Source organism: Mus musculus, chromosome 13 (assembly GCF_000001635.26).
Source record: "Mus musculus strain C57BL/6J chromosome 13, GRCm38.p6 C57BL/6J".
Classification (NCBI taxonomy): Eukaryota; Metazoa; Chordata; class Mammalia; order Rodentia; family Muridae; genus Mus; species Mus musculus.
The window spans coordinates 63,558,114-63,574,685 of NC_000079.6; the positions used below are offsets into that span (position 1 = coordinate 63,558,114).

The 16,572-nt window shown below is 51.2% G+C and overlaps 1 protein-coding gene across 2 annotated transcripts in view, besides 7 other annotated features; it reads right to left on the bottom strand.

Annotated features, from left to right (window-relative positions):
* The window catches only part of Ptch1 (patched 1), a 65,133-nt gene extending 49,786 nt beyond the window's left edge, over window positions 1-15,347 (bottom strand). The window contains exons 1-2 of one of the 2 annotated variants that reach the window (NM_001328514.1): window positions 14,979-15,347; window positions 5,510-5,702 (exon numbers count right to left, since the gene is read on the bottom strand). In NM_001328514.1, the coding sequence (NP_001315443.1) occupies window positions 5,510-5,702; window positions 14,979-14,981 (196 nt within the window). In that variant the 5' untranslated portion in view covers window positions 14,982-15,347. Of the gene's footprint in view, window positions 1-5,509; window positions 5,703-7,248; window positions 7,623-14,978 lie in introns of those variants that run through there. The other variant, NM_008957.3, reaches the window with a different exon arrangement.
* Window positions 4,730-5,098: an enhancer, noted in NCBI's record as "Ptch1 peak 1 region based on Gli1 ChIP". NCBI's record gives its function as "Gli1-inducible enhancer that can activate a minimal SV40 promoter in transfected NIH3T3 fibroblasts" and the evidence as "EXISTENCE:reporter gene assay evidence [ECO:0000049][PMID:17442700]".
* Window positions 4,730-11,730: a biological region, named in NCBI's record as "Ptch1 Hedgehog-responsive enhancers".
* Window positions 4,965-4,973: a protein binding site, noted in NCBI's record as "conserved Gli motif in Ptch1 peak 1". NCBI's record gives the evidence for it as "EXISTENCE:chromatin immunoprecipitation evidence [ECO:0000226][PMID:17442700]".
* Window positions 8,181-8,360: an enhancer, noted in NCBI's record as "Ptch1 peak 2 region based on Gli1 ChIP". NCBI's record gives its function as "Hedgehog-responsive enhancer that can activate a minimal HSP68 promoter in ventral forebrain, midbrain, hindbrain, spinal cord and notochord of transgenic mice, or a minimal SV40 promoter in transfected NIH3T3 fibroblasts" and the evidence as "EXISTENCE:reporter gene assay evidence [ECO:0000049][PMID:17442700]".
* Window positions 8,320-8,331: a protein binding site, noted in NCBI's record as "conserved Gli motif in Ptch1 peak 2". NCBI's record gives the evidence for it as "EXISTENCE:chromatin immunoprecipitation evidence [ECO:0000226][PMID:17442700]".
* Window positions 10,669-11,730: an enhancer, noted in NCBI's record as "Hh enhancer overlapping Ptch1 peak 3 from PMID:17442700". NCBI's record gives its function as "Hedgehog-responsive enhancer that can activate a minimal SV40 promoter in transfected C2C12 myoblasts" and the evidence as "EXISTENCE:reporter gene assay evidence [ECO:0000049][PMID:26912062]".
* Window positions 11,169-11,180: a protein binding site, noted in NCBI's record as "conserved Gli motif in Ptch1 peak 3". NCBI's record gives the evidence for it as "EXISTENCE:chromatin immunoprecipitation evidence [ECO:0000226][PMID:17442700]".
* Window positions 15,348-16,572: the final 1,225 nt, after the last annotated feature.

Here is a 16,572-nt window from a genome sequence, read left to right on the forward strand (position 1 = left end):
GAACTTGAGCAGTTTAGGAGTGAGTGGGTAGAAGCAAGGGGGCTAAGGGTGGGCGACAAAAGATAGGAGGGAAGAGGAAGCAGTCTGTCAGAGCCTATAGACACTGGAAACAATAGCACAATATGAGAATACTAGGGATATAGCGATTTTTACAGATAATCTCCTCATTCCCCACCCCCACCCCCAAATTGTCAAAACAGTGTTGCCAAGAGGTGAAAGGCTTTCATGCAAAATGGCTTCCACAAAAATCTGGTTTCCTTCAAAATAATTGTAAAACATTGTATTTAAAAGCCCTGGCACATCACCTCCTGAGCGAAAGCACAGTCTCAGGGGCTTACACTCAGGCACTCACTGTGTGGGAGGCAGCCACAAGAAGCCCCTCTCTGCACGCACGAGCTTCTCTTCAGAACTTGGAATCCCCTCTTTACCCTCCAGCCAGAAGTTAAGCAAGAGCAAATAAGTACCACCTCCTCCCTAGAGGATGGGGACCCGGGGGTCACAGGCAGGTCAGCACTGAAGGAGAAATCCAAATGAAATATAAACATGGCGTTGTGGAAAGGCAGACCAATCTCCCTAGCTCTCCAGCCAGCATTAATCTTAGCATCAGCTGTGGTGTATAACCTAAACACACGGACCAGGCAGCCCATACATCTGGAAGCTGTCATCTCCTGGAAGCTCCTAGCGGCGCTGGATGTATCTGAAACAGTCCATGGTCCAAATTGGCTTATGAGTGATCAAGAATGGTGGGCAGCATAGGGATAGGCTCAGAGCCCACCAACTGCCCTGTGTGTGGGATACCTGAACCACCTGCTATTTTTTTTTTCCAAATTGGTAGTTTCCACTTGTCACTTATTTTTCTCTAAGTACAAAGGGAATACCAACAATTTGCTCACTCCTCTCCTGTGTGTGCATTTGCTCTTGGAATGACCTCCTCTTGTTCATCAAACTGTGCAGAGACACACACAGAGTAGCACCTCTGCAGGCCCAATTAGACCTGCAAAGCCCAGGTCTTCTACCCAGTCATTCATCGTTCAACTCAGTGGTTCTCAACTGGAGCATCATCTAGCAATGAATGGGAAGGTTGGGAAGGTTATCCTTGATGCTGGCACCTTGTCAGGAGAGTCCACGGGCTCTGATGTGCACCCTCTAGGGTGTAAAGCCTCTGACAGTGGAGGATTATCCAGATCCAAATGGCTAGAGTGCCAAGGCTGAGCAAATGAAGGATGGTGGTTCTAACTGTGCAAAGTATGCAGAAAACACACATGCAGACCTGAGGGTGTGACTGCCCATCAAATGAGTCTGTTTTTTTTTTAAGTAGAATCCTCCATTTCTCTTTAATAAATTTTCATCCTCCTCCCTGATACTGCCTTAAAGCCCTTAACAACCAAACACCAAGGCAATATGGAGTCATTTCAAGGTTGTTGCCCTTTTCAGAGAAGGAGGCCAGAGGCCGCCTAAGCTTTTATCTCGGGGAGATAAATGAAGATTCTGTCACAGGAGTACCTTGACAACAAACTTGTGACAGAAAGCTGGAGGGGGATGGGGGGTGGGATACGAAAGAAAAACCGATTAGGGGGACCAGAAGGACAGATCTGCCAAAAGAAACACCACTGAAAAAAATGGGCAAGGTTAAAAAAAAGTAAATAAATAAATCCGTTCCCTGAGACGCAAATGCAAGCACTTCCAGTATCAGGAAGGGTACCAGAACCACAGACCCAGGACAGCATCTTGAAATCGCCTGCAGGCCCCAGCCACTCTCCATGGACCCATCCCTGGAGACATTCCGAGCTACCAGATGCCTGCCCCTCACTTCATTCACCCTATCTCTGGAAAGCGAACACTGAAGGCCACCCACAAATTATCTATTGAGCCTTCACCCACCCTCCTTTTTCTGCCTAGAATGTCCCTCACCTCCACCTTCTCAAGCCTGGGGCCATCCTGGAAGCTTTCACTGATTTCCCCAACATCCTGGCAACTAACTACCTACAGACTTGTCTACAGACCGACCGTCATCAACATTTCTCAGGAGTTTGGGCAGTGCCTAGTGCAGACTGGGCACAGAGAACCCACACTGACCAAATACTTCCACTTGGAAACAACCACTCATGTTTCTATGTTTCTGGTGCCATCATGGGTTTTTGTTGACAGTAGGTGCCCAACTACAGCAGGGTCTTTATCAAAACTTTTTTTGTCCCTTCACAAGTAAACTTCTGTTGACATCTATATCGTGCAAAACAAAACAAAACAAAACATCCTAAGACTCAGGGTGGCGGTACTTCACATATAATGGTCAGTTTCTTGAAAGGCAATCGTTATACCAACATCTTAACAGATCAAAAAAGTTATCACTTAGGCATGCATGTATGGTGTGTGTTTGTGACGAGGGGAGCAAGGGAAATGGATTCTTGATTCTGTGGTGAATGGATGATTCATAAGCTACATTTCTTCAGGATGTTAAACTGTGGAAAGGCAAGGCCAGGATATGGACGTCAGGATGTTCCTTAATTTTCCTGGCTATATTAAAAATATTTTGGAAGATAAAACACACCCAGTAAGCTTGTGTGCAGACATATACACACAAGCACAGAGGCAACTCATCACAGGTTGTTTTTTTGTTTTTTTTTTTAATGACTGACAGGAGGAATATCAAACTTTCCAAACCGTCCCTCGGTTTCCCAGCTTCCCTTTTCCCTTAAACCGGAAGTCTTTCCTTTCTTCTGTTGCTTAGCTGGGGACATGTAAGACTCCCCTTGCCTGGTCTGTGTGTGCTCCTGGAATCACACCCTGAATCTGAAGAGAGCATCCTGTAACAGATGACAGTGACGAAGAAATTATCTAAGAGACTGAAGCAAAGAGGAAGCAGGAACCTAAGCTAGGGCCTGCTGCTCATTTGAATTCAATGACCACCACAACCATCAGACATGTATTCCTCAAAGCAGGGACTCGCGGTGTTCTGACTGCTGAACACTAAATTTGATACCATATCAAATGCTCTCCTCGATGCGCTTAACTACATTTATGAAACATGCTTCTTGCGAAGGCAAGAGTTGAATGAATGAATGAATGAATGAATGAGGCCAAGGCAGTGTCAGACTAAATGACCTAAATCAATGGAAAGCAAAATGAACATGAAGGGACCTGCAGACCACACTCCTAGTTATCATATGATTCTCATTTGAACAGAGAGACACCTATTATATGAAATATTACATTCATATACCATCATGTCCTAAAATTAAAGTCACGGATATTTTATTGACTTGTAAGGTAAAGTGTTAGGCCCAAGAACCAATGAGCCATACTAAAATGGCAATGCAGAAAGGAGCTAAGGCCTCTAAGCCTAGCCAGAGTTGGGGTGTAGCTCAGAGAAGGAGGATTTGCCTAACATGGTGGTGCCCTAGGTTCCATAGCTGTATTAGCAGAAAACAAACAAACTATCAAGATACCAAAAGCAGGAGGGGGGAAGTGGGTAGGGGTGGGTGTCTGCCTCAGGTGTGTCCTCCTTACTGAACATCTTCCACTTAGACAGGTGGAGTCGCTCTACCTAAGTCTTTCATCATTCTTGAAACAATGTTAAGAAAACTCTACTACCTCTGTAAGCTTGTTAAAACTTATGGAAACAGCATCTCCAACTACTAAAAACCAAACTGTTGCAAGGCCATGGTGCTCATCAGCCTGGAAAAAGCCAACTGTGGAGCCATTAGCTTAACTTCTGCTCTATAGTCTTGCTGGTCAGTTTCTGTGCCTAGGACCTTACGTTCTGCTGGTTAACTTAACTTTCCAGGACCTTGCAGGGGGTGGCCTGTTCCCGCCAATACTCTCTTGCTTCCTGTCTCTCCAGTACCCCTGCCTACCTCAAGACATCTACTAAGGCCTTTTTTTCTCCTAATTTAACTTTCATGAAACAGTTCAAGTGGGAGCCTATACTCAGTGAAAATGCATTGAATTCCTGTAGTCTGAAGCACAGGGCACTGTGCAATGTCTCCATCACAGTGCCTAGCACAGGGTCAGGAACACTAGAGATACTAAGGAAATTTGTTGCCAGGGACATAGTCAGTGCTCAATAAAACTATTCTCTGAACTACCAATGACAAGGAAGCAAAGTGGGGTAAATTACCTAATGGAATCAATCCAAAAGACACTTGTATTCATTAACCAAGCTACTCAAGGCAGGAATGTGCTCTGCTCTTAAAGATTAGGATTATTATTTTGTTACTTTCCAACTAAATACTCCACCACTAGTTTTGCAAAAATAGTGAAAGCTAAGGTAACAGAATATTCTGGAAGGTTAGTTTCCAAGAGCATCCTGAAACTGGTGACCTAAGAAATTACTCATTAACCCTGGTTTCAAAATTCTGTCCTGGGTGGCTTGCAGTAGGCATGTACCAAATATTTGGGGTTGAAACATCTGCCCAACTACTCTGATGCTCAAAGCAGTGTTTGCCAGAAGCTAAAATGTTTTCAAACAAGGGGTTGGTACTTTTCAAAGAGATAACTGAGACACTAACAAAGAACGAAGGAAAAAAGAAAGCCTAAAATCACAAAGAGCAAAAAGATTCCACGGTGGTGGGGTGGGGAAAAATGGAAAACCTATTTTCAATTTACAAGTCCTTTTATAAAGCAGGTCCCCAACCCCTCCCCTTCCAAATCGAGGCACTTGGATAAAAGACACACACACACACACACACACACACACACACACACACCGAGGGAAGCTCCCGTGGCCCCTCCCATCAAACTTGCTTTCTTTTAAAATACACACACACTTGCAAGCTTAACAAATGCAACCACCCCCAAGAATAATTCCATTTAAAAAGCCCCCCCACCCGCGAGAAAACATTAATCTACTTTGCAAACATGCGTTCCAGTTTGTGCTTTACTATTTTTTTCAACTCCCCCCACCCCCCTTTGGTACCTTGAGACAAATGTTTTTTTCCCCCAGAGTTGAAAGCAGTCCAAAAACAGGACCACACACGCGGCCGCCTCCGCAGGCCCGCGAGGCGCCCGCCCCCTGCGCGCCCCGGGGGCGCGCACACTCCCTGCAGCCAGAGGGGTGGCCTTGCCCTCCACCCCCCTCTCCTTTCACCGCAGACACAGTGGGTGGGTGGGGGGTGGGGGTAAAGAAGCCGAGCTCAGGCTCCCGGATCAGAGAGGCCTTTCCCGGGCCGCGGCTCCCGGGCCAAAGCCAGGCAGGCAGCTGTGGCGAGCTTCGGGGACCACCCCCACGGCTCTGCGGAGTGGTCCGTCCCGCGCAGGGCCTCTGCGCCCCCGCCACTCTCTCCCACCACACCTAGCAAAGCGCAGCGCCCCGAGTAGATTACAGCGCGGCCTTTGTCGGGCGGGCCTGGCTACTGGCCAGCCATGCAAACAATAAACAGTCGCCCCTGGTGCGGGCAAGGGCTTCTCGTTGGCTACAAGGAGGCTCTAGGTGCATGCTGGCAAATATCTTCATCAAACACAGTAAAGGGAAGGAAGACGAAGGACGCGCTAGCGGCGCCTGATCGCTTACCTTCCACCCACAGCTCCTCCACGTTGGTCTCGAGATTAGCTGCCTTTAATCCCACAGCGAAGGCCCCAAATATGAGGAGACCCACAACCAAAAACTTGCCGCAGTTCTTTTGAATGTAACAACCCAGTTTAAATAAGAGTCTCTGAAACTTCGCTCTCAGCCACAGCGGCGCTTTCCGGCCAGTAGCCTTCCCCTGGGGACGAAGCAGAAGGGAGGAGTGAACGCCGGGGAATCGCTGTCCCCCGCACACCCGCCCGGGGATCCCCTCTGGACAGCAGTGTGGGGCGTGGGCGCCCGCGGCGCAATGCCTCTCCCTCGGACTGGAACCAGGACCATCCAGAGGAAGCCCTGGGGGCGTGGGGGCCTTGGTTGTAAATCAGTGAGACTGCAGCGTGGGAACTGTACTCTAGGGACCAGGGGGCGCCCCCACGCGTGGCCTGAGCGCCAGTCCTGAATGAGACTTGGGGTGCTGGGGAGAGAGGCTAACTGAGAAGCCACCACCAGCAGCCATGGTTTAGTACCGGGGACCTGGAGGGAGGGCCTGAGTGATCCTAGCCGAGAAGCCCAACACTAAAGAACCCCCAGGAAACGTCCCCCCTTCCCTAAGTCCTGCTCCAGCCTGTGGCCTCCTCCAGTGCCCCGGAGGCCGAGTGAAGGGCGCAAGCGCACTTAGGGACAATCTACAGCAACCGTGGTCCATCTGGCCCCGGTGTGGCTGTACGCGAGGTCCACGTGGTGAGCCCCGCAGCCAGAGTTCGGTCCACACTCTTTTCCACAGCCTTAGGAGACACCGCGGGAGCTCAGTTAGGAAATGCGGCAGCCATCTACAACTTACACTATTTGTGCTCGGAAGAGGGCGGCCACAAGGATCTTTCCTCCCTCTCCCATTCCCTCCTGGTGAACTCTTTAAAATAGCCGAGTGCACAAGGAAGAGGCCCAGGCCGGCGCCGGCGGGGGTCCTGGCTGGGCGCAGGCTGCTCTCCGGGCGGCGGAGCCCGGGGTGCTGGCCAGGGCCCCTGCGGGCCCCAGGCTAGGTGCTTGCCTTCCCCGGATTCCACACATTTCAGCCAGCCTCGTAAACACAATGAACCCGGCCGTTCCGCACACCCGTACCGAAGATTTAAGGTGGCAACTTGTTTACAACTGCCCCCCTCCCCGGCAGGCTGGGAGAAGAGGCGGCCCAAGACCTGGAAGAGAGGGGACGTCCTCTCCCGAGAATAATTTTTAAGGGAGCAGAGATTTCAAGCTCAACGAAAGCAGAACCGGCTGCCAAAAAAGGAAACCACCTTTACTTTGGCTCCCTCCCCTCTGTCTCTCTCCGCCTCTCTCCACTCCGCCTCCCCCTCAAAGAGGTTAAGAAATGTGGCAACGCCGAACTTTAGGCTGCAACCGTGGGCAGGGGCGCGGGAGAAAGGCGCTGGGGCCGAAGGCAGTGCCGCATTGCGGCCGCCCTGGAGGTGGTCCACTCAGGACGGTTTCCAAAGCTCCGGAAAAGGCACACCAGGGAGGGCGTGTGCGCGCGCACACACCACACACACGCACGCACACACACAGGCACCCCTCCACCCCCTGCGGACCTCAGACAGCCCTTTCCTCCAAAGTCCGGAGGGAGGGTTTGAATTTTTCAACCTTCACTTGTCTGCTGCTTTCTCAGGAGTGTGTGTGTGTGTCTGTGTGGCAGGGATCCCAAGGAGGAAGAAGAGGGAAAAGTGAAGAGGGAGGAGGGGACAGAAGTGCACCTTGGAAATCTGCTCCAGAGCGAAGGCGGCGTCGCAGTAGCTGGGCCGGTGCAGATAGTCCCGGTCCGGCGCGGCGCGGTGCGGTCCCCCGGTCCGTCTGCGCCTCCCGCCGCCGGCCTGCCTGCCCAGGGCCCCGGCGGCGTTACCAGCCGAGGCCATGTTGCCGCCGCCGCCGCGGGCTCCGGGCGCGCCTGGGCGCTCGGCTCGCGAGGACGCTGCTGGCCGCCGGGGACTCCGGCTCCGGGTGACAGACCCGCTGCTGCCGCTCACACGGCGGGCGCTGCGGGTGCTGCGGCCGTGGCCGCTGCCGGGGACTCAGACCCTGCGCCTTCCATTGCCACATTGCGCGTGAGTCCCGAGGTCTTTGCGGCCGCCGCTGCCCACATCCAGCTCGCGGGAAGGCGAGAGCCGGCGCTTCCAGGGCGCGCCTCGCGGTCCCCAAGTCCCCCCCAGACGTCCCCGCCCCGCGCCGCGACCCCTTCACGGCAGAAGGCGCGCGCAGACCCCCGCCGCTCGCGCCGGCTCCCTCGGCGCCCGCTGCGGGCGACGCGACGGTACCCGGCGAGTCTCAACGATGCCGGGCCGGGGCTGCCGCTGCTGCTGCTGGTGCTGCTGCGGCTGCGGCTGGAGTTGGCGGTGGCGGCTTCTGAAACGGCTGGTCGCTCTCTGGCTGCTGGGTTCGCGGTGGCTGCTCGGTCCCGGACTCTGCTTTCTTGTTCTCCTCACCGACCCGCTGGACCATTCTGCCCCCGCGCCGCGCGCTTCTTTCGCTACCGGGACCTGGGGACTCCGCTCTGTGTGTGTGCAGCGGGCAGCGGCCGCAGCAGCTCCTTGACTCAATAGATGAGATGGAAGAAGAAAAAAAAGAACTCTCTCCATTTGGAGAAAGAGGAGGAGGAGGGGAGGGGGTGGAGGGGGAAAGAGCGAGCGAAAGAGAAAAAGGCTGGAACTCCCGCCCCCGGGGCTGTCAGATGGCTTGGGTTTCTGCAACGCGATTGGCTCTTGGAGGGCAGAAATTACTCAGCAAACATGACTATTATTAGCTGCTTAGCAACAGCTCACCAAAGTAGAGAGACCACCCAGGTAGGCAACCCCCGTGTGTGCATCCCAGGCTTGGGGGTGGGGGGGCGCTCGCTCAGCGCCAACCCTCTCGCATGCAATACTTCCATTAAGGAATGCTCCCCCCTCCTTTCTTTCTTATTTCTTTTCTTTTCAACAGTGTCTTCTTTTTCGAGACGCCTTTTGCGAGCGCGCGCGCACACACACACAGACACACATACACACGCACACACTCACACGTACAGGAGCATTTGCCTCGCAATAGACATGAGGGATAGGTAATATATTTTTTTAAGCGCTTAAACAATTTCTGAGATTCCTCAAAGAAAACCCTTTTAGAGGCACTTTGGCCTCAAGCTGCAGCAAATACTGGGAGGTCCGGCTTGAATTCCCAGGCCTGCACCAATAATGACAGGGTGGTGGATAGTGCGCCAGTGTGTGCCAATTTTTTTTTCTCCTCTTTTCTTTTATAACCAAAGGCAAGACTTAGACTCTCGCAGGGAACAACGCCTCGTATTAAGATAAACAAAATGGAAAGTTAAAGAGGCGAGCAAGGATGTTGGGAAAAGCCAGCCCTTTTAAAAACCCCTCTCACTCCTCTATCGCCCCCCTCCAATACACAATACAGTCCAATTTGAAAACGTCTATAAGGAGACTCCAGACAAGTCTGCTATTTTATTTGAATTTTTAATATATAAAAAGCAAATCTTTTCAGCAGGCCAGAGAAATGGAAATGAGAGATTTCCTGATATTTGGAATTCGTCTGGATCCTCATTAATTAATCACATTCTTAAAGTCAGTTTTAAACTTTAAAACAAAATAAAGCTCGATACACACCCTGTAACATTTAATAGCGTGACGTAGAAGAGAATAAAGGCTTTGATGTGGAATTCATTTTAAACAAATTGTTCATAGAGCGCTACGATTTGTCCTGATATTGTGTCCAGTGTCACCAAGACATTCAGGGGATTCACAACAACAAACAACAAGAAGAAGAAAAATGCGTAGTGGGGAGGGGAGTGAATGTTGGAGCCAGCAACAAATTAAACTGTCTACACAACTACGCTCTTTAAGAAAAAAAAAAAATAACACTTAAGAAAGCACATTCCATTCTCCAATAAGTTTTGAAGTTCCTCCTCCCCGCAGTAGACACCAGACCCAGAAACACGGGATTCTGCTACGTCCTATTATTTTTCTTTTCCGACTTGAACTGCAGAAGGAACCGGAGTAGTGAGGAGTCAAATGAACCCGTGAAATGGGGCAGTGTGGCTTTAAGATGCACACGGTGTGTGTTCATTGAAGAAAAAAAAAAAAAAAAAAAGAAGAAAGAAAAGGAAAGAAAGAAACCCAGATGGAGGGAAAGGGGGGGGAGGAGTGGGGGAGAAGGCGGAGCCTACTCCACCACGTGACCTGGACCGAGAGGCCCATGCGCGCACCCGCGTTAGTGCGCGTCCGCGCCCGCGCGTTCCTGTCTTCGGCCTGCTCGTGATGCGGACGCACAGGTAACAGGGTCCGCGCGCGAGGCCAGCACGCCCCAGCCCTCATCACAGTGCGCACAACCTTCCCTGGCCCCGGGCAGTGTGCGCGCCCTACCGCCGCGGACAGACGTGCCGGACACGCCGTAGTACATTCCTGAAGGCGGCCCGGCCCCCTCGCGTTGCCCAATGAACGCGCGGCTTCTCAGCTGCCAGCCAATGGCTGCGTTCCGGCCCTTCCATTCAGCGGCGCCGGCTGCGGTTAGACAGGGGCCGCGCAGGGGCGCGCGGCCACCGGCGGAGCACACGGCTTTTGGGGCTGGCGGTGGAGGGTGAGGTCTCCCCCACCCCCATCGCGTTGCGGTCCTTCATCGCTGCCCAGCCTGCCGCCCCTCTAGCCTCGTCTCCTTCCGGGCTTCCCTAGGACGCCTTGCCATCCTGAATCCCAAACCCGCAGAATTCGTGTGGTTCCTAAAGTGGGGTGATGAATCTGAGCGAACAGAGACCAAGTAGAAGCATTTGGGGGTGTTCACGGGGTAAAGAAGAGGACCTGGGTGTTAGGCCAGCTCGGAAATTCAAAACTTCTAACACCAGGGAGCACGTGATTTTTCGAAAGACTGACTTTCGGAAGAACTGAAAAATCCTGAAAAGGCATGCAGGGGAGGGGAAAGACACTAACTACCTTAACGTCGAGTAACGTGCTGGAAGCATGACTGTTAAGATAGTTGGTTGTCAGCATAAGGTAGAAAGGGGGTGAACTACTATTAAGCTTTCACATTTCATGCTCTTGGAAATTGGGCTGTTTTTTCGAAAGTTGAGGGTGATATCCCGAGTTCAAAGGTCAGCCTGGGTTTTTGTTTTGTTTTTAATTTGAAGCTGGTTGTGTGTATGGCATCGCTCTATAGACGTTGTCTTTTCAAATTCCTTACAGTATTTTACTCCTAAGCGTGTACTGTTTCCCTCTTCCAGCTTTTTACTTCTTGGGTTGCAGTATAGCTGTTTGGATTCTAGAATGAAACTTTAGCCCAGCTATGCAAAGCCTCTTCCACTCGGGCGCTTTTCCCTTGGTTTGACTTAATTCTTAAACGTTTTGAACATGGAACCCCGAGGTTTGCAGCGCTCTGCGACCCCTCGCCCGCTGTTTGATAGGTTAACTTTTCAGCATCCCAGACAATGGTCCTGACCTGTAAACTCTACCCGTAGGTTTCAGGACGCAACCCCCAGGCTCTCTCTAACAAGCGCTATCTTAATCTCCCCAGCCCCCACCCGCCGCTTCCCCTGTGGTCTGCTTTTTTCATAGAGATGAATTACTTTGGGGATCTAATTGGCCTTGTTTCTGTAACGTTTTAAGAAAGGGAAGAGGAGCCAGTCTAAAAAGACTGCTCGACTTGGGTGGTCAGGGCTGAGGCTGCCCCCAATTTGCCTCATTGCTGATGCATGTGAGTGTGACATTCCCAGCGATAATGTTGTTCCTAATCAATCTACCCTTATTTACATTTGTAAGCTTTGTCGGCTTTAATATGCATGCCCTGTGCAGGGGACCGCTGAGCCACACCGGGTTTGTTAACTTCCAGCTAACTGCAAGGATTCCACAGACCTGAGAGGCAGAGTGGAGGAGACAGGCCTGCTAAGGTGTCTGGCAATACAGTCCCTTTGAGGGTCTTTCTGCCTGGTGGCTCCCCAAATAACGGAGAGCTTAGGGCCTTGACCAGCAGGAGCTGCCAGTCTCTGTGAAGCCAGAGCTGAGTGACCATCCACTCTTCCAAAGGAAGTTCAATAGAAAATATAAACTGTCATTTTTCTTCCCATCATGACCCAGGACAGATTCCTTCAATGTTCTGGATTCCCTCGCTGTCTCCTCTCCTCTCTGTTCAGTGCTTCAGATATCCATAGCCCTACCACACACAACTCAGAAATGACATCAGATTGTCCAAGTGCTAGGATGACACTTGAGATAAAGCATCTGTCCTTTGAGTTAGGATGTTCCAATGGTTTGAAATTATTAGTGCCAAACATGTTGAGGTTTAACTTTTCACTGACTTCTCAGAACTCTAAGAGTCTTTAAGATCCTTTATCATGTAGCTCATTTCTGCAGCATATAGAGGTAAAGATGTTCCAGCCATTTGACCCTAGGCTTAGTCATAAAGTTCCCCCCCCCATTAAGTTCAGCAGCCTTTCAGAAATTCAAAGAATTGCAAATATGATACTAAATTCTACAGTATTTTTATTGCAAGGAGGGGATATAGAGAGGAAGTGGGTGTGATGCTTTGTGTATGGATATTACAAAGGTAGCAGAAAGATGGTGGAGGTGGGGATGTAGTGTTCTACATATGGATGGGTAGCCCCGGATACAGGACAGGAGTGATAGGATAGGGCCTGGGCAACTCTAAGGCAGCTTGGATAAGAGTTAAATCTTAAGCCAATCTGCCACCATCTTACCCCATTTTCTTCGTAGAGACCAATGTTTTATTTGCTCATTGGCAACCTGTGATTTATACAGACTGTGCAAGGAGAAGGCAAAAAAAATGAGCCTAAAAAGGTTTCAGGGAGGAGGTAAGGAAAGATTCAGAAACTCAATCATGTAAAACCACTGGGCTTGACTCTCTTCACATCTCTCCACTTCCAGTTTCCTGTCCTTACTAACCCCCCCCCCCAACACCACTACCCCCCCCAGGCTGAAGGAAGGGGAACTGCCCTAGCCAACTTGTCAAAATAATGCTGCTAATTACCTCTGATCTCCTTTAATGGGAAGCTGCTCCCAACTCCACAAAGGAGTAAATGAGAGGTCCACAGCACAGACCCAGGAGCTTACAGTGAGCTGGGGGTGGGGAGGGCAGCCAAGAGGAGGTGCCCTGCAGAAGGTCCCAGAAATGCCTGAGTCAATCTCTGCAGGTTTAAATTCTTGAAGAATTAGCTTTTTGCAGTACCAAAAGCTACTGATATTCTTTTGCTAAGAATGTCATCAAACTGCAGAGCCCTCAATGAACTTGTCAGAAAGATCAATATGGACCCCTATACCCAGTCCCCGCCCCTCTTCTCTAAATATCTCCTTCGCTACATTGTCCCACTCTTAATGGATAGAGATGTGTTCTTGAGACACTCAGATCCCAGGCATTTTTCCCTTCCATACCTCTCTGTGTCTATTATATCTGTACCCTGCTCTGACTCTGGCAAAAAACAAAAACAACAACAACAAAAAAACCCCACACACAGTGCATTTCAATGTTCCCTGTCTTTCCCTGTCTTTGGTCCTGGGTGAAAAAGAATCTGAGCAACATGATCCCTTTGACCCACTGCTGGAGCAAATTTATTAGAGATATAGGCATGAGAAATGAAAGGGAAGTAAAACAATTCCAGCTCATTGTGTGTCTTTCTTTCATACTCCTAATCCGGTTTACACATCACGCCTACACATCTCAATGGGGCATTATACACTGTGGCAAAGGCTGTAGAAAATAAAAGGTATGTGTATGGGGCGGAGGCAGAACAGGGAAGGTGGGCATTTTAATCCATATTTATCTTACAAATTCCTTATCTGTAGACAATCCAAAGCAATCTGTTAAACAGTCTCTTTTCACAAAACAGTTCCAAATGGTGCTAACTCCTGTTCAAACAGCTTGTCAGATTATGACAAAAATCTATAACCAGAAATTAAATACACTTTGCACAATGAGTTTAAAAATAAGGCCAATGCTCAAAATGAGAATTGGTGTATTAAGATGGCAAAGTCTATTGGTGTCACCTTAGTTCAACATTTTAATTTTAAAAGACCATGGATTCAAAGGCATTTTATTGCCTGGTAGAAGGACTCTGGGTGACAACTGGAACACACACATTCACAATGGAAGGGCCCTTGTTTTACAACACAGGACACAATGCACCTGAGGCAACAATGTATTCTGAAGAACCACCCAGAAATAATAAGTTACAGTAACAAAGGATGACACCAAAAAGCATTGTCTTGCTCTGTGGAGGCAACTAATTGCATGTTGAAGTACTGGAGCCAAGAAGAAGAAGAAAAAAAATCTGAACACACACAGAAGGATGAAAAATGACTATTGTAGTACAAGACCTCAGTGGTCCAATTATTAACTATTTAGAGGCACCCACAAGACCTCAGTAGTCCAATTATTAACTATTTAGAGGCACCCAGTAAGGGTCGTCATTATTTCTGCCTAGTGCCAAGAGAGGAAGGATAAAAAGGAAAGATCGTCTCACCCTGGTCTAAGACAACTCGAGTCTCTGGTGTCATTCCCCGACAAAACTCCTTGTGGTGGTTCTTATGTGACAAATACATCAGAAACACATTAGGCATTTTAAACGTGGACTTCCATACATGAAGACAGACATACCACGTGTCACCGAAAGCAGTATTTGGGAACAGGGGGGTCCCTGAGTTGGGACCAACTCATTCCATGAGGGTCTGGGTCAGTGAGACCCACTTCGAGGTTCCCCTGAGGCCGCACACAGCGCTCTGGGCATTGCTCCACCCGCCCACCTCTTTAATGGGTGGCAGGCACCAGAGTGCCCGATTCCGTAGGCGCAAGAGTCAGCACACACCCCTCTCCTCTACCCAAGCCGGGCGGTGAACTCAAAGCGCCCTTGGCCTCTTTTCTCCCTACCAACCGCAGCAGGGAGGAGTCCGCGCCTTTGAGAAGGCGCATCTCTCCAATCTAGGTGTTGCGTTCAGCCAGGTGTCTGCGCATGCCGCTGCCAGCTCTGTGTGTGGGTGCGTGGGTCCCCTCCAGCTGGCGTCCCCTGCGCCCAGAAAAGCGTCTGCGGCGCGCGCGCGTACCCTTGAGCAGCCCCTGCCCTCCCCCCGGCGCTGTCATTCTCGCCACTAGCCTTTCCATCAACCGCGCTGCCTGTGCCCGCCAGGCAGTAGCCACCACCCGGCTCAAAGAGCGGAAGCCAAGGTGGCGACCCTTTCAAGCGTGCAAATGGAATCCCAGGCGACCCCCTCCGTGGGAAATCCCCCCCGGAGCTGTTCCCCCAGCGCGCCGCAGCCGGCTTTCCTCCCTGCCGAGTCGGCTTGGGGGCAGGGGTCCCGGCGTGCGAGCTACAAGCGAGCGTGTTATCACGGCCCCCTATTCTGCACCCCGGAGCCGCATCCACCCCGCCGCCCGCCCTTCTCACCAGCCCGGGTGTTGGGTCGGGGCTAGGCGAGGGGCGTCCCCGGAGACACGGCGCACTCACCATAGCCGGCCTCAGCCCCTGGCCGGAGCGCAGCTGCCGATGGCGCGGACGCTGACCGTGAGGTTCACATCAATTCCTTTTATTAATTTCCCGGGGCCCCCCTTGGCTGGTGCTGCGTGGCTCTCTCTTCTCCCTGTCTCTCTTCTTCTCCCCCAGGCCCTGTCGCCGCGGGTCTCTTTGTCTGCCCTGTCGCCTTCTCTTTTCCCCCCCCCCCCGTCTTCGTCTTCGTCTTCTCCTCCTCCTCCGTCTTTACAAAAGGAACGGAAAGTGTAAAAACCCCGGCGCGCGGGGCCGCCGCAGGCTTTCGGCGGAGTGCGGCGCGGACTCACAATTACAAGCCTGTTTCTATTAAGCAGGTCCATGGCCCTCGGCGTGGGTGGTCTGCCGCGCCATAGGCAGGACCTGTCAGGGTCACGTGACGGATCCGAAAACTTTACCCCTTTACAATAAACCCAAGGAAGGCAAAGTAAACTGGAGGAACGTGCTATCAGCGCAGCCCTCCTGGGTAAACAGGCTGCCCTCCCAGCCGTCCTGGGAGGCGCCCGGCCTGGCGAGCCCTAGCGAGCTCTGGCCGCCCCCTGAGCGCCCCCCGCGGCTGCAGTGCGGGGGGTCCCTGGGGCCCTCTCGGTCGCCAGCAGGCGCTCCCCTCTCAGAGTAGCTGCCTTCCTTTTGGCGGTGGTTCCAGAATCCTGGTTTGGGGAGGAGGATGTGCTGAGCGAGCGAGGAAGTGCATTTTAGCATCTTCCACAGCTTCAAAGGAGGTGGGGGCGCCCCTAGGGCTTCCAAAAGACAGCACCTTACTCTTCCCCAGCTCACATTGCCAGAAGAGGCTATCAGTGGTCCAGCTAATAAACTCCAGGCCCACAGCAGGGTCGTGGGCTTATCATCATAGAGGGTTCCTTGGATAGACCTATTTGAGTACTGGGTTTGGGAGTGGGGATTTTGTTGTTTTGTTGTTGTTGTTGTTTTGTTGTTATTGTTGTTGTTGTCTGTCCAGGGAAGCCACTACTTCTGAAGACACGAAGGCGGGGCTCCTTGGAATCCAAACTGGGAAACTGGCTGAGGGATCATAATTGATATTTGCTTCCTTTCCCCTCCAATTACTGTGGTTTTTGGGGGATACCACCCAAATGATCCCACCCACGCTGCCTTCCTGTACCAGGCAACCTCCGGTGATTGGTTTGGGATGGAGGTGCTGGTGGGTCGTGCTGGGCCTCTCCCCTTGAATTACAAGGGCCGGTTCAGGTTAGAGCAGCATGTATCTATTAAACTACTCAGTACACTGTGTTTCACACACAGCTGGAAGATAGCGTTTGTAAAGATGAACTATAGATGGGAAGGCAAGGAGATCAAGGGAAGGTAAGGGGTCAAGGTGACAACTTATCAAGAATTCACTAGCTGGTCTTCCAGCAGAGCCACCTGGCCAACCTTTGTATGTTAGTTAGGCAAACCTCCACCATTTAGCCACACCCCAGCCCCCAAAACCAGCCTGTGGGCTCTTCATTCGAGCTGACTGATTAGATGTGTGTGGGGACATGCCCAAGCCCACAAATTATTAAATAATAATAATCCTGGGAGTTACCATTTATCCCTC